Source organism: Herpailurus yagouaroundi, unplaced genomic scaffold, assembly GCF_014898765.1.
Source record: "Herpailurus yagouaroundi ecotype Mexico unplaced genomic scaffold, PumYag 185, whole genome shotgun sequence".
Lineage (NCBI taxonomy): Eukaryota > Metazoa > Chordata > Mammalia > Carnivora > Felidae > Herpailurus > Herpailurus yagouaroundi.
In genome coordinates this window covers 11141520-11166356 of record NW_024412416.1, presented here as the reverse complement: position 1 = coordinate 11166356, position 24837 = coordinate 11141520, and the positions used below count along the sequence as shown (strand labels likewise).

Here is a 24837-nt window from a genome sequence, read left to right as displayed (position 1 = left end):
GAGGAAAACAGAGGAGCAGAAACTGTTAGCAGGGAAACCAGGACCCGCCAGTACGACAGAGGAGTGCCAGGCTGGGGGCTGAACCCTGTCCAACCTGAATTCCCAGGGATACCATGACTGCACCCCTTTCTCCATGCTGCCCTCCACCCCTAGGTCTCCACAAAGGGCCTTATTTCTGGCCTCAGGGAGCTCACCGAAAACTGGGGGAGACACACATGTACACACTCCGTTATTAGGGGTCCAAATACCTACACCTATCATGCTAAGCGAGGTACCCTCATGGGAAAGACACGGCTGCCATGGGAACAGCCAAGAGACAAAGACAGACAGACTTGGGACACATGTTTTAGGGACGTAAAGATCACAGAGCACTAATGTACTCTCTGTGCATTTTGAGATGACGTGGGAAGAGGGGACTCAAGATCGTTTGGGGGTTTTCTCTCTTTTTCTCATTAGTCAAGGAGGGCTTCATGGAAAGGCCTGGCGGTGTGTAAACAAAGGAGGTCCTAGGACTCACCGGCCCATGCAGGTGGCCTTTTAACCAGCTCCCAGACCTCTCCGGAAGTAGAATCAATAAATCGTTTTGTTAATTCTTGGTGAATAATTGGCATAAAATTTCCCCCCTCTCTTATAAACAGAGCTATCTGCAAGGCAACAGGACCATAAACCTGTTATTTCTGATTCTCAGAGACTCATGGAATTTTAGAAGGGCCGAAGGGTCCTAGAGTTCCAATCTCCTGTTTGGTCTTTGCTTTGTTCTGATTTGCTTCATCTAAAACTCAGCTTTAAATTAGCCGTGTGTCATTTATTCACCATGTAGATAGTACATGGCCAATTTCCCAGGGCAGGCTGCCTCCTTCTTGCCAATCAACAGACCTCTAGGTCAATCGACTACACCAACCAGCTGGTATGTGCTAAAAGAATGCAAATTAATTTTAATATTAGGGTAAGAAAAACATAATCAGGAAGGCTGAGCTCTGCAAGAAAATAGCTCAAGTCACATTTAAGTGAAACAAAGATCTCTGTGTTACCTGATGCTCTTGGAATATCTACTTGGTTTTCCCTTGTTCTTGGCGTAGAAATGACCTTCACGATCTAGCCCCCAAGTGCCTCTCTCTGCTCACCCCATGCCCATTGTTCCTCCTTTCCCTCCCCGGGACGGACCAAGCCCATTCAGGTCCCCCCAGGCTTTACACTTGCTGATCCCTCTCCTGGAACATTCTTGCACTATGTCTCCACTTGGCTGGCCCCGTATTCCTTTCAGAGATGCCTTCCCAGCTCACACCATCTAGAGTGGTCCTACACTCCACGCAGGGGCCTCCCTATCATTCCTCACCCCATTTTATTGTCTTCGTGGCTCTCCCCACTGTCTGAAGCTGCCTCATCCCTTTTTAGTTCTCTTGTTTCTTGTTCACTCTCCCCCTCCCCAGACGAAGCTTCCCTGAGCCCAAGAACCTTCTCCATCCCGCTCAGTCCAGACGGTTCTGTGTGCCTCGCACAGAGCGGGCGCTGAGGCTCATTTTCAGGATGTATGGAAAGGTGAGCAGGTTGGATCTGTGTGAATGAACACTGGGAGGACATGCGCACGCCCAGAGAGCAGGCATGTGCTTTGTTTCATTTCCTAGCAGAGACCGCAGGGAGCATCACCTGGTGATGATGGTAACTATGGCAATAACAGGCTTTCGGCGCCTTTTCTCCCAGCCATCATCAGCCTTCTCTCTTCCTCCCTGATGGGTGTGCCACCTTAGCATTCAGTTATCAGAACTTCCCCGAAACTATCCTCATTACGTTAACCTATGCAGATTGAGTCCTTTTTATCTTCACGCATAAATCCATGCCATCAGCGCCTTAATCATCTATGTAGCTCTTTTCGGGACTCTGTCCCATTTGTTGATGGCTTCAAGGCTGGCACAGAGCCACGCACGAAGGCCCAGGGATGACTGCTTGGGCCCTATCCCCTGGGTCTGTAGGAACCAAGCACTTTCTGATGAGAGCCTTGCCTGGTGCTCCCAGTATTTCACTCTGTCCCCACCGCCCGCCCTCCAGGGTCCCTGCTGATTAAAGTGAGGCCCCAAGCAGGACACAGGGAGAGGGCACACATGCTGCGTGGACTGTTGGACAGATGGACTGACAGATGGGCCAGCAGGTGGCCTCTCCGCAAGGTCCTCCCCTGCCAGGCCCTCTGACAGACAGAGTCACTGGGAAAGAAACAGGTGCAAGAAGGCGAGATTGTTGTTTTGACCTTCTGCCCTGAAGACTATTGATTTGTTTGTCAATAGAAACCTTAGGAGTCTATTCTGAAATAAAACACAGTCCCCGCGCTGAAGCAACCAAGCAAATGCAATCAGCACGTAAGAACAGCAGCACAGGAATGAGGAAGAAATGGAGAAACTGGCTGCCGGAGGGTGAAACCAGAGACACCCCAGGTTATAATGAAAAAGTTATGACTTTAATTATAAAAGAAACCCGCTTTACCTATCTCTGTCAGACAGGAACTAAAGGGCTGCCTGCATTTTGCTAATACTTCTTGGAAGTGACACTTAACACAGAAGTGGATGGTAAAGCGTTATTAGTAAAAAAATAAAAAAGAAAGAAAAGAAACAAGAAAAAAAGAAAGAAAGAAGGCTTGTGCAACCCTAGCAGCTCCCAAGGAGACGTGCTATGACCCAGCTGCATTATCATAGTATGTTTTTCATTTTTTTTTTTTTTTAATTGAGATACATCATGTGCTGGGAAGTACACAAAGCTTACGGGAACAGCCAATCAATTCCTGCATCTGTATACACCCCTATAACCACGGCTCCAATCAAGCTTAGAACATTTCCAGCAGCCCAGGAAGGTTCCCTGGTGGCTGCCCTCCCCCTCCTCCTGGAAAGATAGTACCCATCATCAAGGCCTCCATCATTTTAATTAACTTCTCCTCTTTTGAACTCACATACACATGTACTCTTTTGTGCCTGACGTCTTTCAACTCTGTCAGATTCACCCACACAGAGACAGGTATGAAAAGGCTTGCTTTTTCATGCTGTGTGAAGACTGCACGAGCATTCCATAATTTATTTACCCATTCTCCTGTCGACAGACATCTGGGCTGAATCCAGTTGGGGCTATTATGCACAAGGAGGCTCTGAACGCTGTCACATATGCATATCTAAACGAACGGATTTCAACATTCATTTCTGGTGGGAACATGCCCAGAAGTAGAAGGGATGGATCCCAGCGTAAACACTGGCTTTCCCAGGCGCTGCCCAGGAGCTGTCCCAAGCGCTCCCACCTTTGGGCACTGCTAACTGCCACACGCGAGAGTTCCAGTTGCTCCACATCCTCATCAACACTCGGTGCTATCAGTCCGTGGTATCGCAGTGCAGTTATGTGTTTTCCTGATGACTCCTGACGGGTTAGCGGCTTTGCATTTGTTTATGGGCCATTATGCAAAGACACAGGAAGCGCTGAAGAAGACCATTCCCTTCAGCAGATGATCTGACGCCCCTACTTACCAGAGAAGGTCATTTGTGTGGCCGCAGATCTCTCTCAGATGCAGGGCTGTCCTAGCCGGATTCTCAGTGGCCACACTCATGCTTCTCTCCTCCGCACTTGTAGGACGGATGAGCCTTTCTGTCGAGGGCTGTCCGTCCACACCCCGCTCTTTCCCGCAAATCCCCTTGTGCTGGCTCTTTCCCCTACGCTTAGCAACCTGCTCACCTTTCCAACCTTTCCAGCAATGCAGCATCTCCACCGGTCCCCTGGACCCCTACACACACGGCCTGCCTGCTGGGGCCACTCTCCTCTGCTCTACACCTGAGCTTCGGGAAAGTGTCCTGCAGTCACAGATTACGCCGTCCCTCTGTGTGGGCTACTCTCCACACAGAGCACGGGCTCCCCGCTTCACCACTTCTCGGACACAGCTCTGACACAGGTGGAAGGGTGTCCTGGTTGTTGCAACTAATGGGAGGAAGCTAATGGCTCCCTTCTTGGAATCATCTCTTCCTGGACTCTCATGCCCTGTGGGTTTCTCTCAAACTCCCCCACAGACGCCACTGTTTCCTCACGGTTGGTCTCTCACCCTTTTTCTCTAATTCTCCACCTTCTCATCACGTAACGTTCACTCCCGTGTCCTCCATCCGTACACCGATGCTCCCAAACCTCTCTGCCTCACCCGGGTCTCCTTCCGGATCCCCCGCCGAGTCCAGGAGGCCACGTGGCTACACCACGGGCATCTCGCGCTCGGGAACTTCAAAAGCGATCTCATCATCTTCCCCACGGATCTGATTCTTTGAGGTTTCCAGGTTTCACAAATGGTACCACCAGCTGTCCGAGCCAGACCCCTGGAGTCCTTAACTCTCCCGTCTCCCTGGTCAGTTGCGAGGAGGCCACTTTCCTAACTCCCCCTTAGTAATGCTCTTCCCCTGAGGGCAAATTGGTTTTCCTTACCATGCCAACTCCAAACAGTGGAACGGATGCCTGTAGACTACTACTGAGAAGGATGGGAAGGCCATGCCGGCTCTTGGGGAGAAGGAGTACCACGATCCATAAATTGCGTCTGCCACGGGCAGGGGTCAGGAAGGGAGTGCATGGCCTCCAACCTCTGTATTTGCTGACTGCGGGTTTCATGCTGCCAGAAATATTCTTACTTTTTTTTACGTACCTGACCGAAGCCTGCTAGCCTTTCAGGGTACATCTTTATTCCCCTCTCCCTTCATTCCCTCGTCTCCTCAATTCTGCAGTTCGCACCCATCTACTCATCTCCTGGCCTGTCACAAGGCTTCTTACATACAATTTATTTTCTAGGTCTTTATCATATCCTTTCGGCAAATCTGACCCCAAGAACATACTTTGAAATGCCTTCTGCACACAGAGTCCATGAATGCTGCTGCTAAAGGAACAGCAGAGCCTGGGCTCTTTCTCTGGGGGGAACTCGGTAGACCCTGAGAGTGTTACACGCAGGACGGCAGCCCTCTGCCCTCCCCGGGGGACGGCGAGGCGGACTCACCGAGCAGCTGGTTGGCAGAAGAGGTGGTAAGGTTAAACTGCTGCTCTAGGTACTTCCCCAAGAAGGCGGCAAAGCCAGCCACCACTGCAATCTCCATGCAGGCGGCCAGGATGATGCAGGTGAACACGGGGTTGGACAGCAGGTGCTTGGTGACCTTCGGGATCACTGCAGGGAGAGACAAGCAGAGAGCCACGGTCACACACTGCACTCCCAGGTCTTCTGCCCCCCTGGGTCCCTTCTTGACACGCTTTTGTGTATCTCAGTAAACAGCCCGGGCTATCGCCCAGTAGCTCAGGCTGAAACCTAGCGACGGGAAGTCACCCGCAACTGTAAAGAGTCTGGCTTCAAAACACAGGCTGATATTTAGCCACTTGAACTGAGACTGAATGCAACAAGGGAAACGGTATCACACCTTTTCTTGGTTTACTGGAAACGGTAAGATATTTTATAAGCAACGACAAATTACCTCCATTTCCCTGCCCTGCCAAAAAAAGAGTTTGGGGTTTGTTTCTCAAAGGAAAAAATAGAATTTAATTATAAAGTATAAACTGCAAATGTTATAATTACATCAGTGTATATAAGCATATTTATCAATAGACCTAGGATAAAGATTTGTGACTATATATGTGTGTTAAGAAAATATGTTCCAGGGGCGCCTGGGTGGCGCAGTCGGTTGAGCGTCCGACTTCAGCCAGGTCACGATCTCGCGGTCCGTGAGTTGGAGCCCCGCGTCGGGCTCTGGGCAGATGGCTCAGAGCCTGAAGCCTGCTTCCGATTCTGTGTCTGCCTCTCTCTCTGCCCCTCCCCCGTTCATGCTCTGTCTCTCTCTGTCCCAAAAAAAATAAATAAACGTTGAAAAAAAAAAATTTTAAAAAAAAAGAAAATATGTTCCATCTTGGGGCGCCTGGGTGGCTCAGTTGGTTGAGTGTCCAACACTTGATTTTAGCTCAGGTCATGATCTCACAGTCATGAGATCAAGCCCTGCATCAGGCTCTGTGCTGAGCATGGAGCCTGCTTGGGATGCGCACTCTCTCTCTCTCTCTCCCCTGCTCACTCTTTCTCTCAAAAACAAAATAATGCATACATACATACATACGTGTGTACACACACACACACACGTATGTATGTATATATTTTTCAACTTTGAGAAGTTTCAAGAAAGAAATGGAATTCTATGCATACACACACACACACACACACACACACACGCACACACACATATATACATACATACATATGCTGAGTCAAACCCCACCTCTTCTCAACACGTCTACGGCCAACTCCTTGGAAAAAGTTTCCATGAGTTCTCACATCGGGGAGTCCCAGAGCAACCCAACTAGGGTAGGGTCAAGACCAGTTGAGTCTTGACTTTTGATCTGAAATAATCATTCCCTACACTGTGGCCAGTGGGGTCAACTCAAATTACCATCCTGCTCAAAACTTCCCCTTAGCAATCGGATGACACTTCCTACCACACCCCTTTCTCCCTCCAGTCCAGCCTGCCTGCTCCCACTCTTTCCTATCCCAAGCAGGCCCTCCCCACCTAAGGCTGTGCACTAGGGTCTCCTCCCTCTCCGGAGATGCTCTGCCCCAGATCTTTGCTACATTTGTTCCTTTACCCTCAGGTGGTCTTTTCTCATCATCCAGTCCCACCCAGAAGAAGCTGCCTGCCCAGCCTGGTGCCCGGGGCTCAGGTGAGAACCGACAGCAGGCAAAAGCACTTGGTGACTTGTGCACCATATTAAGCACCACCAGAGTCAGAAGGCAGGTCTTACTGAGGTTATGCATTTCAATCTTATTTTATTATACTCTATATTTCTCAAAGCAGGTGGTTTCATAAACCACTTAAGATTCCGCACGTATATTGGTGCTTTAAAAAAATGGGTGATTTGTTGTTGTTCTTGTTGTGTTTTTAATTCTTTGAATGCAACCACATTATTTGGATCATTGCCAGCAAGTAGAATCCTTGATGTTTGGTGTTCCACCAGGTCCCCTCAACTATGGTGCGATGACATTTCCTGGCGGTGCGCTAGGGGTCCCTGCAGGTGCGGGTATTAGGGGACAACCCGTCGCTTCAATACTTATGCTGTTATTTTAATGTGTCCTTACAAAAAAGTCAACTGAAATGTAACTGATATCTCCAATGTGTGCTTTCATGGCTCTCATAGCTTAAAACGATGCCAGGTTAAAACAAGGAGATTTAAAGTTATTTAAAGATAAGCCTGAGGTAAATAATGGTACGGGTGGTCAGCAGATACGGCGAAAAAAATTATAAAAGTGGTATGCCAGTGGAGTTAGGGAAACTCTGTTCTGTTGTGATAATAATATAGGATATTTGGCATGTGGTTCCACCTGTGTAAACAGAAAAGATAAAATTGAGTCCCAGATGAAGCAAGTATTATCCGAAGCCTCGGAAGAACCCACCAGCATTCATGGTCACACAAAATAAACAGGTGAGCTGGGAGTCTACAATTGCATTCCAAGGTGATGAATTAGCCAGCTGTCCTAAAGAAGAGAGCTAATTACACAGACTCAATCTCATCTCCTAGGAGATGAAACCTCTAAATGGCCCAACTAATTAGAATAAAATAATAATAGGGGATACAGAAGTTTTTAATAATGTTAACAGACAAGCTCAATACATCAAAATGACAGAACAATGGGTCAGGAAATGGCAGATACGCACAGCTGAAAATTTATCATTTCCATGGAACAGACCAAGCTTCAAAAATGAAAACCCAAGAGAAGGATTTAAAGATCCTTTGACATAATGAGAAGAACACTCTTATGGGAATGGAGTCAGACAACTAGATGCTCAGAATCACTGTGGGCTGAGAAACTCTGTCCTACATCCCAACTAAAAAAATGACCAGAGCTGGTGGCCTCTTCTTTCCTGTAGTAGTTTCTCACAAAATTTACTAAAACCTTAGGAAGGCAACTGTTGGATGATGCAACCATGTACAAGAACGCGCACATGCGCACACACACACCCCACGCACTCAGAAACTTTAAATCTATAATATTCATTCATTTATACTTTTTTTTTTTTGCAAACGCACTGACCTCTACATGTGTTTTGTTTGTTTTTGCAGGGTTTCAAGCATTTAAGATAATCTGACTTTTTTTAGGAACATCATTTCAAATAAATGATGCTAAAAGTGTCTAGTGTCTAAATCTGTGTTTAAACGTTGAGAAATTTTCCTTGGTTAAATACACATTATTTAAGAATCATACAAATATTTACAGGGAAGTTGACTGTGCAAAATTTAAAAATGTGGACTGCTAAACAAATATGGAAGATGAATACATTGAGCGTAAACAGAGGGCAATGAGGTATCTGTCTTCATGTTCAAAAGCCCGTTGGATGTTAAGACTCCATCATCATAAATTACTGCTAATGAGTGAAGGCTGATTTGCTATTGTGTGTGGCACATTGTGATGGGGTAATGTGTCTGTGATGAGGGACTGGTTGGCTGTGTGGCACGGAACACCAACCTTCACACTGTAGAGAGACAGGTATGGATCCCATCTAGCGACCACAGTACCTCCCTGTAATGAGTGAATACGAAAGCCCCCAGCTGGTTATGTTTGGCAGGTAGAATCACCGTCTCGCGAATCATTGCGTTCTTTTGTAATTAAGATGTCTAAACTCTGGAAACACTGCCAACAATCAATAGGCAGGTTGGGGACATTCCAGGAAAACAATCATCCCTTTCACTGCAGGCTTCATCTCCTTTGTTAGGGCGCAGACCATCCGCTGCTGAGCTGAAATCACCAGCATCCTCGAACTAGGAACTCTGTTCTCTGGCTCAGAAAGGACACCAAGGAGGATTTCATTTTGATCACATTATTTGGGTCTTGGTATCTCCTTGTCCTTGATCACGGCCATCACGATTTATTTGGGGAAAGGGGAGGGTACCTCTCGACAGAAGAAACTCCGGTTAATGGAATGTTTTCGTACTTCAGCGACCATTTTAATTATTCCAGAGATAATTCCACTTCAGTGGGGAAGATTCTTTGTTGAGATAGGAGAGCCTGCCTGCTTTTGTCTTCATACCTAATGACTAATTTCACATTGAATTAGATGGGAAAATTATTAAGTTTGAGGATCATCTGACAGAAGGCCCAGGGAAAACTCAGTGGATCTTATTTGCATGAAGAACATTCTTCTTCTTTTTTTTTTTCCTCTACCAAGCCGATTCACTGCCAGAAACGACAGATGCCTTGTGTTCAGCTATTTTGCTCCCAGGCTCTTCCCTCCATCCTAGGTTTTATCGCAATGACTTGTAACTCTCTCAAAAGATTCCTTTTCAAAGGTTCAGCCTACCCTCCAAAGCCCCAATTTGAAAAAGAGTATTAATTAGCTTGATCCTAGGGCCATCCCAGTATTTCAAGCCTTCTTCATTCAAATGGGTTGCTAAACCCATAAAATTCTAACCTTCCAAGGAGGCCGTAGCTAATGAGGTGGCCCAGACAAATAGAAACTAATGAACCAAGGCCACACCAGGCCACTGAACACCCCTGGTGCCCCTTAGCTCATTACTTCCCACCCGCTGATTTTAGCCTCCGAAGCTGGGAGCTGGGGTGGGAGGCAGCCTCACCAGCTGGGATAGACCTCACCTCTCCTCGGGAGCCAGATACCATCACCAGCAGGCTGGGACGGAGTTGAAAACAGCACCGGGGGGGAGTTCTCCAGGGAAGATGGGTTTTCCACTGCTGTTTTCTGAAGACACTCCTGTAGGATTGAGATTTCTTGAAAGCTTGCAGGTCCCTCCAGGAGGGAAAAAGGCAGGTTTGGAGAAGTTGTGCGGACCGACGCCGACAGAGCATCGCGAGGGCGCCAAGCACCGTTCTAACCACTCCCACATCAAATCACATAATCCTCACAGCACACCTGTGATCCTGGGGCAAGGTACAGCCCCCACTTACAGATAAGGAAACCGAGGCAGGGAGTGGTTCCCAGGGTTAGGGAAGCACGGCAGAAACTCCAACCCTGGCACCGGCTGCCACGGAACGTGCTCTTAACAGGGTGCTCTTCCGGTTCCGGTTTGCAGAAGCGCTGCTCTTGGCTGGAGGACTGAGCACGCAGACCCCGCCCCCCGGCGATCGACGGTGCAGCTTAACGCTTAGAAATAATAATACAACTCCTATGGGAGCCGGGGAAAACGACTCAGGGGCTTAGTCTATGAGGTTTTTTTTTTTTTTTTTTCCGGAGGAGGAGGACAGGAAGGGAGGGAAAGAAATGAGAGAAAGAAAGGCTTGCAGAGTCCCGTAAGGAGCCAGGGTGCCGGGATCTGAATTCCATCTCTAAGACTGAGAAGCTCTGTGCCAGAGCATGCCACCCTGTCCCACGGATGGCTGCGGAGATTAAATGAGACCCGTGCGTGCAAGCATGTGACTCAGCGCTCCTGGCACACAGGTAAGCCCTCAATGAGCATGATGATAGTTAATGGAACGGAAGTGCTCCTTGGCTACGTTTGGGCGAGAGCCCTCAAGGTGGGGGACACCAAGCCTGCTCTAAGGAGGCCTCTGTGTGAGCAAACGCGACAAGTAAGCAGAGCTGGGAAGTGACTGCGGGGGAGAGCGGGGCTCCTGGGAGCTGCCACTGGAGCCACTGGCTTCCCAAGGAGATGCCCTTCTGCAGCAGGCTGGATGGGTCAGGGGGTCGGGGGCACGAGTCCTTGTCCACCGCCCTTCCCGGGACCTGATGGTGCCCGGGGACGCGCTTGCCGTGGGCCTCAGTGGTGCTGCCCTTGACTCAGATGTTTCAGCCCTTAGGCTCGCTACTGAAATTGGCCTTGGCCTTCTTTTTCTTTCGTAACATTGCGGTCGATACATCACGGTTAATGCTCCCAAGAAGGGGAGACAGAGCCAGTGTGTGCAGCTGTTTGGTAATTATGACAGTGACGGCCAATGCTTGCCGGGCCAGCAGTGTCAGAGGGCCAGCATGCTAAGGGTCCTTCATTTCACTCCGAGGGCTATTCCGGCAGGGTGGTCTCACCATCTCATTGCGGACACAAGGAAAGCAAGGCTTGCCTGAGCGGCTGCCAAAACCACTCTCCTGGAATGCAAAACTCAGGTCTGCCTCCTCTCCAGAACGCGCTTCTAAATCTTCAGGTCTCTGCATGGGGACGTGAGTCAACGGAAGAGCGGTTTTCTGAAAGAGAAGTCGTCACGAAGCACTTCCCAGAGCATAGGTCCCAGGAGCAGAAGAGAACAGGGCGGCGGAAGGAGTGGGGTGGGCCTAAGATACAGAACAGCCTCCAGGTCACGACCAAATCCAAACGAAAGGGGACGGAAGAAGTAACGAAGATGTGAATGAACACCAAAGTGGAGGGATGACATTGAAGCCATGGTAGGGTACGTCCTAGAAAGTTTCCTGGCATGGCACAAATGTTTGGAGGTCACCAAGATGGGTCCCTTGTACCCTGTGCAGGCTGTCATCCGTGCACTAGTGTCCCCGGGACACCCCTGCCTGGGTCCTCCGGTCTCTCCCATGAGAGGAGCCACCTGCACGCAGAGATGGGGCAGCTCCAATCCTAGATGGGGGCACTGTGCCCGGTGAGAGCAGATGCTTAATAAATGCAAGATGGTTGAAAGAATCCAATAAATAAACACATTGCGGTCTCAAAAGGCAACTGTCACAATCTCTTAGGAAACATTCACTGTGGAAACCGAGACCATGGGTCACATTGCACAGGCTCATGGGCCATGACGGAAGTGGGAATAAGTAGCTAATATGGCCATGTCCACTGCTGATTCTAGAAGTACCTACATCATTCCCTTGGGTGGGGTGGGGAGAAGTCCAGGTGGGAGGGGAAGCCTGGTGTCAGACAGCCTTCTGGAAGCGAGTGCCTACTATGTACAGGCCCAAGACTGGCTGACTTGGGCTCATTGTGACCTCGTCGCTGCAGATGAGACTGTCCCCCAGGCTCTGTTCTGGGCTGTTGAGGGACCCAGGGGAGCTTCCTGGAACCCTCTCGTTGCCAGCTGTGAGACAAGCAGCTATCCGGCTTCCATTTACCCGTCTTTGGTAACAGGCCAAAGGTACCATGTCCCGTGGATGGAGAAGGTCATGGTTTGAGCAAACAAACAAGACGCCATCGGCACAGGAAACGAGGATTTAGACTAAAACCCAAGCACCCAATGGGTGTGGACTGGCCAGGGAAACAAACCCAGAGCCAATCAGTCCTATTTTTCATTTTTTAATTTTTTTTAACGTTTATTTATTTTTAAGGAAAAGAGACACAGAGCATGAGCGGGGGAGGGGCAGAGAGGGAGGGAGACACAGAATCTGCAGCAGGCTCCAGGCTGTCAGCACAGGGCCCAACGCGGGGCTCAAACTCATAAACCACAAGATCATGACCTGAGCCGAAGTCGGACACTTAACTGACTGAGCCACCCAGGCGCCCCTATCAATCAGTTCTATTCTTTTTTAAATCCCCAGTTCCTCATAACACCGCCAAGAAGGCCCGAGAGAAAAAGATTAGTGGTGGGGGCACATTAGCTGGCTTAAGCCCAAGCACCCCCAGAGGCACAGCTATCTCCCGCAGCTTCAAATTGGTGACCCCCAGGAGGCTGAAGTCAGAAAAACAGCATGGTGAGACAGAGAAAGGCGCCTGGGACTCTGGAAGCTGTCTCAGATGCAACTGTTGTGTCTTTCTGTTGTCAGAGGGAGCAAGCAGAGAATGGCTAAAGAAATAAAGAGGCTTTCGTAAGCAAAACGCCACTTTTGTAACTTCAGGCCAGCCCCTAAGAACCTCTCCGGGAGCATGATGCGCCATATCAGCGGTGGCATTTAGCATTCACGAAAACTCTGCCTGTAGGGGAACGCACGGCTGGAAAAAGAAAGAGCAGTGCTCACAAGAGAAATAGTGGATTTCGACACCCAAGTTGATACAAGTGCCCGTCTCTAAGCCCTAACGCTACCTCCTGAAGTGCTGCATTTACCACAGACCTTCTCAGAGCCTTCAATGTGCTAATGTCACTGTGGACCTCCCAAATGGGTCATGTCACACACTGTCCCGAGCTTATTTCATGCGAGGGTCTCCTCCCCACATTTCTTCTTATTTGCAACTGTTGCAGAAACAACTCTGATGGAAACCCCCCAAAGGACCCTCACCACCTCTTGTATTTGTTTTCAGTTGGGGTTTCACTTAGAATCGCCGGAGAGCTTTAAAGACATCCAGGTGCCTGGACCACCTCCCTCTTCCCTAACGGACTCATGGAATCAGTCTCTGGGGGTGTAGCCAGACTGTGGGCGTGTTTCAAGAACCCCACAGGTGATGCTGAGTTAAACCCCCCAGCTGGGAAACAATGGCTCCTAAAGTCCAGACACTTCAGAAGAGCAATGCGAACGCCCTCCATCATCCATTCATAATTTTACCGAAGACCTACTGAGTGGCCTCAGATACCGGGAACTCTGCTAGGTGCAGGAATGGACACGGGACTTATTCTACCACGACCTCTTCTAAGTCCTAGTCCCCAAAACCAGATGTCTCTCTCCCACCCCCATCTTGGACATTTTTTTAAAGTTTGTTTGAGAGAGAGAGTGTGGGCATGAGCAGGGGAGGGGCAGAGAGAGAGAGAGAGAGAGAGAGAGAGAATGAATCCCAAGCAGGCTCTATGCTGTCAGTGCAGAGCCCGATGCAGGGCTCGAACTCATGAACCATGAGGTCATGACCCGAGCCGAAATCAAGAGTTGGATGCTTTCCTGGCTGAGCCACCCAGGCGCCCCTTGGGCATTTCTGCCCCCTGCCTCTGTTTGCACCTGCCCCCGGGCCTAGAGGCCTTTCTCCACCCTCCACTCACAGGGATCCTGCTCACCCTTGCACATCAGGCTGAAATGCTACATGCTTTCTGCACCTGTCTTCAGGTCCTCCCTGTGGACTCAGTACATCCCTCCAAACCTCCTGTGATCCCCACCACCTTATATCCTTATTCTGGTAACATTTCCTAAAGGCCTGAAGAGTTTACCTGAACAAGAGAGTCCTGGGGTCCCGTGGCATAAAACAACACCAGCCAGCTTTCCTTAGAGCTGGTTTCCCAAGGGCCTTTAATACTCGAATATAACCATCTGAGTCTCCAAGAGGGTCACATAGTACACAGACATTTCCTCAGGCTTATTTGGCTATGTAACCTTCCTCGCTCCCCCCACGGATTTGTTTTTCCCTGAGCATCTCTGAGGACTCGTGTTCCAAGGAACCCCTGTTGGGAAATGCTGTCCTCTGGTTGTTTCCTTCCTTCTTTCCTTAAGAAACCACTCGTGGGGTTGCCATGGGGTGCCAGGCACCACGCTGGCTACTGTCACAGGTTATCTCAGGTGCTTTCTGGAACAACTTGCATCCTGTTCACAGACAGAACGCCCCAGCACATCCTCCACCAACGCTGGTCAGAACAGGAGGAAGCCACTGGCCAGACTGGTCCTGGGGACCTGCAGGCACAACTCCTGGGCACAGCAGCATGTGAACCACACAGCCTGACACGGGGTTCCGAGCATTTGGGAGGGTGGGGATGGTGTCCTTGGCCACAGGATCAAGAAGGAAGACTTTAATGGGAAATCCACACGAGGGGAGAGCACATTTCTGGAGACAAATGGCATGATCAAAGACACTCAGCCATTTCGCCTGCAGAACAAGGGCTCTCGGAACGCCGGCTCCTCACAATCACGTGATGCTCAAAGGCACAGGCCCCTCATTAAGGAGAACGTGGCAGACGCTGGCTGCTAGCTGGAAGAGGACAGAGGAGGCCCGGCACAGTTCTAGAAGCCGGAGGCGTGAGCCGCATCCCTCCGCCAGGCTGGTACACGTGGGGCTCCTGCGGAACACCGGGAGAGCAGTGGGTGCGGAGGGCTAAGCACCCAGCCCCAGACCCAAACACCTGGCAGAGGACTCGCACAGCCCAAAGTCACCGGGGCAAGTCCGCCCGAGCCACTGGGCCAGCAGCCCCTCCCCCACGTGGGCAGGTCACCTGTGGGTTGGCTGTGGCACCCAGCACGGGTAGAGCTCCCACTGAGCCTGCAACCGTAGGTGGATCAAACACAGGCCAAGACCCTGGGAGGGGGCTGGGGGTGAGGACAGCTTGAAGGAAAGCAGCAGACTGCTGGGCGTGGCAGCACACGTCCAGTGATCCCCGTATCCCCCCGTTTATCAACGGTGCACCAAGCACCGATGTCCAGGAGCAGGGGCAAAATAGAGGCAGGGCAGAGTAAGGGAATCATCACTCAGGCAACGGTAACGTTAGGACCATGACACGGAGAGCAACATGCCCGGGAGGGCAGGGAAATGTCCTTGGGGATGTGACTGGGAGCTGAGGACTGATGACGGGACCAGAATTCCAGCCGAGGGAACGGCAAATGCGAAGTCTGGGGAGCAAGGGAGCCTGGCGTGGAGGGACAGGGCGGCAGTGGTGTGAGAAGAGGCTGCGAAGCCCCACGAAGGGCTCCACCTCTGTCCCTTTAAGCAGCAGGATCAGACGCATTCTGCAACCCCTGTATTGTGCACACAGACCAGCGGGGCAGGGCCGACTGGACTGCAGGAGACAGCAGAGCAGGCCGGAGATGGATTCAGGTGGTAGAGTCAGCAGAGCCCAGGGATGGATGGCATTAGGAGGGCAGGAGGGTGGAGAAGGTAACAACGGGGGCAGATTTCATCTCCCCTGAAAGTCAAGGTCCCTTGGGGCTGAGCAAGTGGAAGCAGCAAGGCCCCTTTGGAAAAGGAGCAAGTGGAACAGAGAGAGGGGACATTTCTCTGACGCAGGAAGGGTCTCTGTTCAATCAGCCCCAGGCTGACTCCCCTCTTCTTCTCAGGGCATTAACAGTCCAGTGAATCCTTGAGGAAATACAGCGGAAAGAGCTCAGGATCTGAAGTCCGGGCACCTGGCCCCATTCCTGGCTGCATCATCCCCAACACTGGCAACCTGGGAACCTAGTTTAACCCCAAGCTCTGTGATTTGATGGCTGGAATGGAGATTAGTGGCATTCATCAGCCGGACTGTCGGGACCCAGTGGGAACTCCCTGCAAGTGCTTGGGAACTCATAAACCATCCTCCGCGTTTTGGGGGTGGTTTTTAAGACTCTGAGCCTGAAGCCCCGCCCGAGCCCTGCCAGCTCAGCTGTTCCCTGCCATCACCCGGTTCATCTATTTTTCTGGGACAGGAAGAGGCCACTTGGCAGTCAGCATGAAGTGCACAGAGACAAGAGCGTGCAGCTTTTAACTGCTCCTCTCTTTCACTGATCAAAGGCAGGGCTCTCTGCTCGGATTTTAAACCTCTGGAACAGTTACACTCATCCCAGCTAGAAAGCCCATCAGAGGGCTAGGATGCGCCAATCCTTACAGGGAGTGGGTTCCTCCCCTCCCTTTTAGCCTCTAGCCTTGTCTAGAAGACCCACTGTTTTAGGGTACACCAGGGCTGTTGCAAGCAGGGCTGGAGTTCAAGTACGCTCTGTTGAAAAGTCAGCTAGCACCTGCTGATGCCACTTTTCCTTAAAGAGAGAGTCCATTTATTGCCCCAAGACGTAGCATAAGACACGCACCGGAGGGGCACCTGGGTGGCTCAGTCAGTGAAGCTGTGCTGACAGCTCAGAGCCTGGAGCCTGCTTCGAATCTGTGTCCCCTCCTCTCTCTGCCCCTCCCCTGCTTGCGCTCTGTCTCTCTTTCTCTCAAAACTAAACAAACATTAAAAAAAAAAAAAGAGGGGGTGCCTGAGTGGCTCAGGCGGTTAAGCGTCCGGCTTCGCTCAGGTCACGATCTTGCAGTTCATGAGTTTGCGTCCTGCGTCGGGCTCTGTGCTGACAGCTCAGAGCCTGGAGCCTGCTTCAGATTCTGTGTCCCCCTCTCTCTCTGCCCCTCCCCCGCTCATGCTCTGTCTCCAAAATAAACAAACACTAAAAACAAAAATTAAAAAAAAAAAAGAGGAGAGTGCCTGTTGTCTTCAGGCAACCAGACAGAACGTGATGGGGAAGGCATATAGCATAAGGCTACTGAAGGAGCCGGGATCCGAACCATCAAAGCCCCTCTAGGGCAACTGACACCTGAGACAATTTCCAAATAAAACACAAACTACGGATGTGAGATTTAACACACTGGCTGGTGATAACACTACATCTGTCTATAACAGCCCCCTGAATTCCTTCCTCCCTCTGGGTCTTGACTTTCCCAAATCGTTCCACAAACCCTGAGCATCTAGATCCAGGAGGCCACACTGTCCTGCCCACCCCCCCCCCACTCTGCCCTGTCCCCCAGCTCTGGCATAGAGAGGAGGAGTGGACACAGCTGCGGACACAGAGAAGGTCGTGAGGGGGTGAAGAAAGACAAATCAGCAAAACGTTCTGAAGAACAAGGTTGGGCAAGGGAGGCTTTAGAGCCAGGGCACAAAGAAAAAGCTACTTGGTGGCACAACTGAGATGCAGAAACGTGTCTTGGGTTTGCAGACTCCCACCCAGGAAGACACTGGAGCTTCACAAACCCAAGCATTTGGCTGCCTGCTGCCTGCTTTGTTAAACAGTGATGTGACAGTCACTATAAGACGGGGACTTCCGAGCTGTGCAAGAAGTAACAGCTTCTCTACACAGTTAAAGACCACCACTCTGGGCTTTCTGTCTCTCCTCTTCTTATCAGGGTTGCAAATAATGGCCAACTTTGTTACAAGGAGACCCTCAAAACCCACTTTTTGGGGGAGAGCACCCTGAACAATGAACCACAAGCCTGAACTCCTACCTCCCCGGAGCTTGGTTTCCTCATCTATAAACAGGAATAAGTGAAGTATCAACCAGACACCGTATGTGAAAGCCAAACGGAGTTAAAGCAACATGGCCAAGGTTGCCTGACTAGGAAGTGGCTGAGCTGGGTGTGAACCCAGATGAGCAGCCCCACTGCTCTCCCAGGAGTGGTGGGACTGTCCCAGGCCCAGGAGGTAAGTGGATGGGCCAGGTGCTCCTGGCACAGTGCCAGCTCTTCCCAGAGGCCTTCCCTATCTGCAAGGCATGGCCGGGGACACGGACAGATGGCTGGAGAAGAAACCCATAGGCAAGCTCAAATGAAACAGAGGACGAGTTGCAACACACATATTTTTGGAGCAACGTTCATTCCTCCATGTACAATGCTGCTCAGTTCATCTGTGCTCATAAATGTGCAGCACACTGCCAGGAGACCCCGGGGGCTTCCAAGGTTGCAAATGGGATCAAGAGTTTGGGAGCACCAGGGACACCACGTGGTGCTTTTGGAGGAAACGTCCATGTGGCTAAAACATCGTCTCGCGTGGAAAAAGAAAGGATGTAAACCACCATGCCCCCCACCCCCCGTCCACGTGCTGGCACATGTAAAACTTGTTTATTAGCATAATAGCTCCCATCACTGTATCCTGGCTCCTGGGGATTCTTCTAGACACACTGCTTTTCTTTCCTGACATTCTTTAGGTCCATTAACAGACCTACTGCCTCTGGGAACTGTAATTCTAAATTAAAAATCATGAATTATCAGAAGTGGAGCCTGTGCATGCACAGATCACAACCTGTGATCACTATGACCTATAGTGAGTCTCAGACCTGTCCACCCAACTACGTACTGGTCAGTTCAGCCATGGCGTGTCCAACGCTCACCTGGCCATTGCTTTAACTCGGTCTTTTGCACGCCTCCCCCTGCTACGACACAAGCTCTAGAATAGAAGCTTCCTAGGTTCCTAGCACCGTGTCCCTAGAGCCTAATAGGGTCTCAACACATGCTGACAAAATTGAATAAATAGAGTCGATGAGCAACTAGATCATAACCCAAGAATTCTGAAGACGTGACATCCCTCAGCCTCTGACGCAGGAGGTGGGCTCTCCCCTGCCGGTCTGCTGTATTTCTGTCGCCCCTTCAGTTGCTCGCTACTACAGTCCTTTGCATGTTAGGCTGCCTTTGCTGGCTTGCTGGTCTGTCCCTATGCTGGATGGTGAGTACTCGGATGGCATGATTGTGTCTTTTCACCTTTGCACCCCCAGAGATGAAAGGTAAGAGATTACTGCTGTAGCTCTTGCAATCAGAGCCCTTGCAATCAATCACCCTGGGACAAGGAAAGACCCATAAAGGCTGCCGCTGCTCTGGTCGAGGATGTCCTCTGCAAGGCCACTCACGTCAGCCCTATTTATTCCTGCAGATGTGGTTACTGGGATATTCTGTGTGGCTGCCTGCACCATGAGGGCAACAGTAGGCATCTCCCTCTAACCAGCTGTTTGCGGGGGGAGGGGGGAGCTCTTCTATTAAGATTTCTGAGGGCCCAAGTCAAGGTGCCCTCTGAGGACACAAGGTGGGTGGCCTTCTCATCCACCTATGCATTCTGGAACTCAGAGAGTTGGCTTTTAAGACCTTCTTTGGGCAATTCCAAATTTCTACTTTGGTAGAAACGATTACAGAATATGGATTCAGACATAACATTAGGTTATTAATTAGTCTCATCTGAGGATTAACACAAATTCTTCCGATCCCTAATGAATAGGCACTATGAACAGTCAGTCTTCTGCAGGCAGTGCTTTAATTCTCCCGGCCACACTGTCACTTAGGAACGCGGCTACAACTGTGTACTTGTGGAAACGAAGCGTGGAGAAGTTAATGATCCCAGCTCTAGTGAACAGCCGAGTGGGGACCTGGGCACAGGGTGGCCTCAGCTCCTCCCCATGGCTCTCAAGCATCTCCAGAGAAGGTGCACTTCATTATACAAAAGCTCGGTAAAGAGACTGTCACCTAGTTTCCTTTTTTTTAAATTTTGTTTTAACGTTATTATTGAGAGAGAGAATGTGCGAGTGGGGGAAGGGCAGAGAGAGAGAGGGAAACACAGAATAAGAAGCAGGCTCTAGGCTCTGAGCTGACAGCAGCGAGCCAGGACATGGGGCTTGAACCCACAAACCGTGAGATCGTGACCTGAGCCCAAGTCGGACACTTAACCAACTGAGCCACCCAGGTGCCCTGACTGTCACCCAGTTTCTAAAGTGACCACTGAAAGACTGTCGCTGCTGACAGGTGTTCCCGGACCCTGCAAAGGAGCGACCATCCACCTTCCTCCTGGCACAGCCTCGACGAGAAGGAGTGCCCCAGCCGTGCGTTTGCCTGCTTCAAAAACCCAGCAGGTTCTCTAGGGATCCCCTCGAAGGGCTCCTGTGACTCAAGGGGCCCTGCACAGACCTCGCAGTGGGGAGGGGGGCCGTGACGGACACCAAGCCGCTCGTCCCCGTTTGCCTTGAAGAGACCCTACCAAATGGGGCAACAACCCGGGGGTGGGACGGGGTGGGACAGGGCTGCTTCTCATTCTCACTCCACATCACTGTGTGTGTCTCGCCATTCTGTCAGAAGAGATGCGCATTCTTTTCCTTCTAAAAACAACTGGGAGAGCTTTACCGCGTTCTCAAGTGTGACTCTGTTATTAAGACTGAGTTAAGACTTCTTTCGGGAGGAATACATCTCTCATGAAGGGGATGGAGCGACTCGAAGGGAATGCACTTTGGATGTGGCTTTTGAAGAATGCCTCTTTCAGGCAAAGGAAGCCCTACTCCCAAGGTCCTTTCCTGCTCCAACGCGCTTGTACGCGGTGGCCTCAAAGACTCTGAGGGTTCCATGAGAGGTCTAGAACCTTCTTCCAACGGGCATTTCTGTTTAGGATGCAGCAGGTGCTATAATGACCAGTGAGGGTCTGCTGGGGAGACTGGTCTGCTGCCCCTCTGCTAAGTGGTAGTTAGTCTGCCTTTTGTTTTGTTTTGAAACATCAGGTTGTTGATGAAACATCAGGTTGGTTTCTCAGGGCTAAAGGGAAGCAGAGGACCAGAGAAAGCAAACCATGGGAACAAGCGTGGTGCTACCTCAAGCTCCCCGGCACCCAGTCCTGACGGTGAACCTTCCCCCCAGCGGCCTAGCCTCGCCCTTACTCTGCCCCCCCCCCCCCGCCTCCCGCCACGTCCAAGGCGCTGCTACCTTTCAGCTGCTGAAAGCAGGAGGCGCTGCTGTCCGGCTCCAGGGGGTGCCTCAGGACCCCGTTGCTGGGCTTGGGTCTCTCGTACTCTCTTTCGGGGAGCATGGCCTGCTCGCTCTCCATGGCAGGGTCTGAGTGCGGGGGCAGAGACTGTGGAAACCCGAACATCAAGAGGGAAGAGAAGAAGAGTAAGGCACCACAGAGCAGAAAGCCGCCCCACCAGGCTCCGATCCAGCGGGGGTCATCCGGGGTGATGTCCAGGTTACCTGCAACGAGAAAGAGCAGTGAGGAGGAGGGGCCGCGGCAGGGCCGGGACCTGGCTGAGCTTTCGAGTCGGCTGCACAGACAGGAGAGGGCTCTGGAAACGGCCTGGGGTTGGGGGGGGAGGGGTGCGTGGAAGGGGGGGGGTAGCGGGGACTGGACGCCACACAAAGCTGCCTTTTGTTCCACGTCAGTGCTTCTGTTTCTCCCAAAGCTGAAGGCTGATTGCTTTCCCTCCTTAATTTTCTTGTCTCCTCTGTGTTTCTGTCAGTCTAAACAAAAACAGTGAGAAGCCAGACACCCTCTGAATTAAGGCTGGAACTGACTGGCTAGGCAGAGCTGCTGAGGTGCAGGGACGAACGCGCGAAGGCACACAAGCATTCACGGTCAAGGGTCTGTTTTCACTACGGACGCTCACCGGCACCCCTCAAGCAGCAGCTCATCTGACAGGCCATCCCACACCCCATCTTAAATCGGGTTCCCAGATCACAAAGTGGAGGGGGTGGGGAGCACGGAATGAAATCCAGAGCCAGGGAGACCTGGAGTGAAACCCTGCCGCTCGCTTCTCACCGCAGGACCCCAGGCTGGTGATCTGAACCCTCTGTACCTCGCTGACTGACCTGCGGGATGATGAGGAGGAGGACAGTACCTTATGGAGTCTGTGGGGAAGATCAAATGAGCCACACCAGATATAAAGTGCTCAGCAGAGGCCTTGGCATGTGCTTGGGCGTTTCAATGGCGTTAGCCCAATATTTACGGCCGGGGTCCTGTTACCGAACTGCCAGTGGACAGGTTCACTCAAATCTTGATGGTGGCCTGTGGCTTGGGCAGTCCTTTATTAGAGAGCTCTGCAGGGCTTAAAGGCAGTGCGCACGTAGTACGGTTGTCTTGTGCTATTACTTCTGTGATTCCTTCTGTGATTCCCCAGCTGAAGTCATGAAGACATAAACTATAGCTTACCCCTCGGTAGATTTTCTTTTTTTTTTGGGGGGGGGGTCTTTCTCTACAACTGCTTTTCATAGAGCACTCCCAGATGAGCTGCTCAGAAATGTCTCTTTGGTGATAATCCCATGCTTCTGGAGCCCAGAAGGAAATTCTTGGAGACAGGAGCATGGCATATGAGCTAAGAGCTAACAGGGCTGCAGGCCTGGACCAGATGGGTGGACAGGCTTGGGAAGAGGAATGACCACAGACACCGGGTGAGCACTTCACCATTGGTAAAACTCTCTCTGAAGACTCGTCAGTTCCTGCTAATGAAAATCCCAGCCATCATTTACTGAGGGCTTGCTCTGCACCAGGCAGCACGCAGAGTGTATTTTTTTGTAATGTTTATTTACTTTGAGAGAGAGAGAGAGAGAGAGAGAGAGAGAGAGAGAGAACACGGAGTAGGGGCAGAGAGAGAGGGAGAAAGAATCCCAAGCAGGCTCTGTGCTATCCAGCTCAGAACCCAACGTGCGGCTCGAACTCACAAATGGTTGAGATCAGGACCTGAGTCGGAATCCAGAGTTGGATGCTTAACCAACTGAGCCACCCAGGCGCTCTATGCAGGGTGTATTCTTACCTGTTCTGACCAACCCTCCCCACAACCCTACAAGGTAGAGTCTTCTATGATCCCAATTTTACATAGATAGGAACATCGAGGCTTAGAAAGTTTAGGTACTCTGCCCAAGTTCACAGAGCTGAAGACTGGGCCACAGGCATCCAGATGCCAAGGGCCATGCTCCTTATCACTTTGCTACACGGCCCCTCTGGACTGCCTAAGACTTTGTTTTGGGCTCCCTGAGCGGATGATTAATTCTTGCGCTTTGTGCAACGGGCTGAAGACCACCAACTTTGTCGGCAGGTGGTGAGTTGGCCTTTACAGCATTGGTGGTCTCTCTCCTGGAGGCTTTGACATCAACCCAGCAGCTGCATCTAGGGCACTACAAAGGACCAGATGCTTCTGCGTAGCTGCATGTCAGAGAAGAGAAGGGTATAAGCTTTGGCAGGCTTAGGGGTGAATCACGGCCTTGCTGCTCACTAGCATGGGATGCTGGGCAAGCTACTTACCCTCTCTGAGTCTTAGTTTGATCATTTGCAAAATAAAGCTGACATCCACCCAGATGGCTTGCAAGGAATAAAGGTAATGAGCAAGAATCACTTGAAACATAGTAGGCTCTTAGTATATGGCAGATCCTATTATTTCTACTTATAAGTGTATATTTACAGGAATGGGAATTTCAAGAAACAGGTTTTTTAAAATATTTGAGAGAGAGAGAAAGAGAATGAATGAGTGGTGGAGAGGCAGAGAGAGAGAGAGAGAGAGACAGACACACACACACACACACACACACACACACACACACACACACACACAATCCAAAGCAGGGTCCAGGCTCTGAGCTGTCAGCCCAGAGCCCAACGCAGGGCTCGAACTCACGAACCGTGAGATCATGACCTGAGCTGAAGTCGGACACCCAACCGACTGAGCCACCCACGTGCCCCTGAAACACATTATTTATTTACTTTATCTATCTATCTATCTATCTATCTATCTATCTATCTATCTATCTATCTAAGTATGGGAAAGCTTTCAAAAGGCACGAGGAAACCCAAGGTGATCTTCAAAGCATCTTTATGCAAACGAGAGGAGAAGTCAGACTGCCTCCGGTAGCTGAGCAGGAAGGATTGTTTCCACCAGTCACTTACAGTGTTTCTTCACCAGCTGCCAAGCAATGAATGAAAACAAAAGACGTAAAAAGGGAGCCCTGGTATCTCCCTCCATTGTCAATGGGCTCCATAAACGGGGAATTGAAAGCTGGCAGATGTGAGCCAGCAGAGAGAGAGAGAGAGAGAAATCCTGGCAGTTGTTTAGGGGGAACAAAATTAGTAGCACGTAGAGAGTCATATTTTAGTTAGGAAGTTAGGGAGTCTCTTCTATGTGTGAGGAAATATCCCAGGGAGAGGGGCTATGGTAGGGAGGCGGATGTTTATGTGCATGTGTCAACTCGCTCCCTGTAGGTATGCGCACGTGCATGGAAAGCCAGCGTTTGCTCATAATTTGTAAGACAGGGAAGAGTATGTGACATGTGTCAGACCAAGGCCTGCCTGTTACACGCGCCGGGGTGGGGGGTGGGGAGGGGTGTAGGAAGGCGTGGTAGGGCGGCAGGGTTTTGTAGATCTAGGAAAATCACAGTTGACCATTTTCGGAAGTACTGATTTTTTTTTTTCCTCCCCTCTCCATCTCAACTATCCCGAGCACTGCGGCAGAGAGAGAAAGAACCTTCTGAGAAGAAACCACTCAGCTTTGGAGCATGCTGCCCTCAGGTCCAGGTTGGGGGTGGAGTTTTAGTCCCGATTTTTTCGTGGTTCACAGGAAGACAATGCTGGAACCCAGCCTGAGACAAGTCCTTGCTGAGGCACCTCCTGAGAGGGGACGGGGGAAATCCCTCCCCACCTGCCTGCCAGTCACCGGTCAGCAGAGGCCAGCATTACCAAAGCTGACGGAGACTTGTCTATGTCAGCTGGCAAAGAATGCGGTGGTAGATGTTACCGAGGTCTTCGTTCGGATCTCCTCATCTGAGAACACGAGGATTACATCTCCCTTGGGCGTAGCCAGGCACCACAGAACTCTGTCATTGAAATGTGAGCACGGGGACACATGTCACTTC

General features: G+C 50.8%; 1 protein-coding gene across 1 annotated transcript in view; it reads right to left on the bottom strand.

The window, feature by feature from the left end:
• SLCO3A1 (solute carrier organic anion transporter family member 3A1) overlaps window positions 1-24837 on the bottom strand; it is a 298024-nt gene that overhangs the window by 49475 nt on the left and 223712 nt on the right. Inside the window, exons 4-5 of the mRNA XM_040493405.1 lie at window positions 20929-21192; window positions 4991-5155 (exon numbers count right to left, since the gene is read on the bottom strand). Coding sequence (XP_040349339.1) covers window positions 4991-5155; window positions 20929-21192 — 429 coding nt within the window. The remainder of the gene's footprint in view (window positions 1-4990; window positions 5156-20928; window positions 21193-24837) is intronic.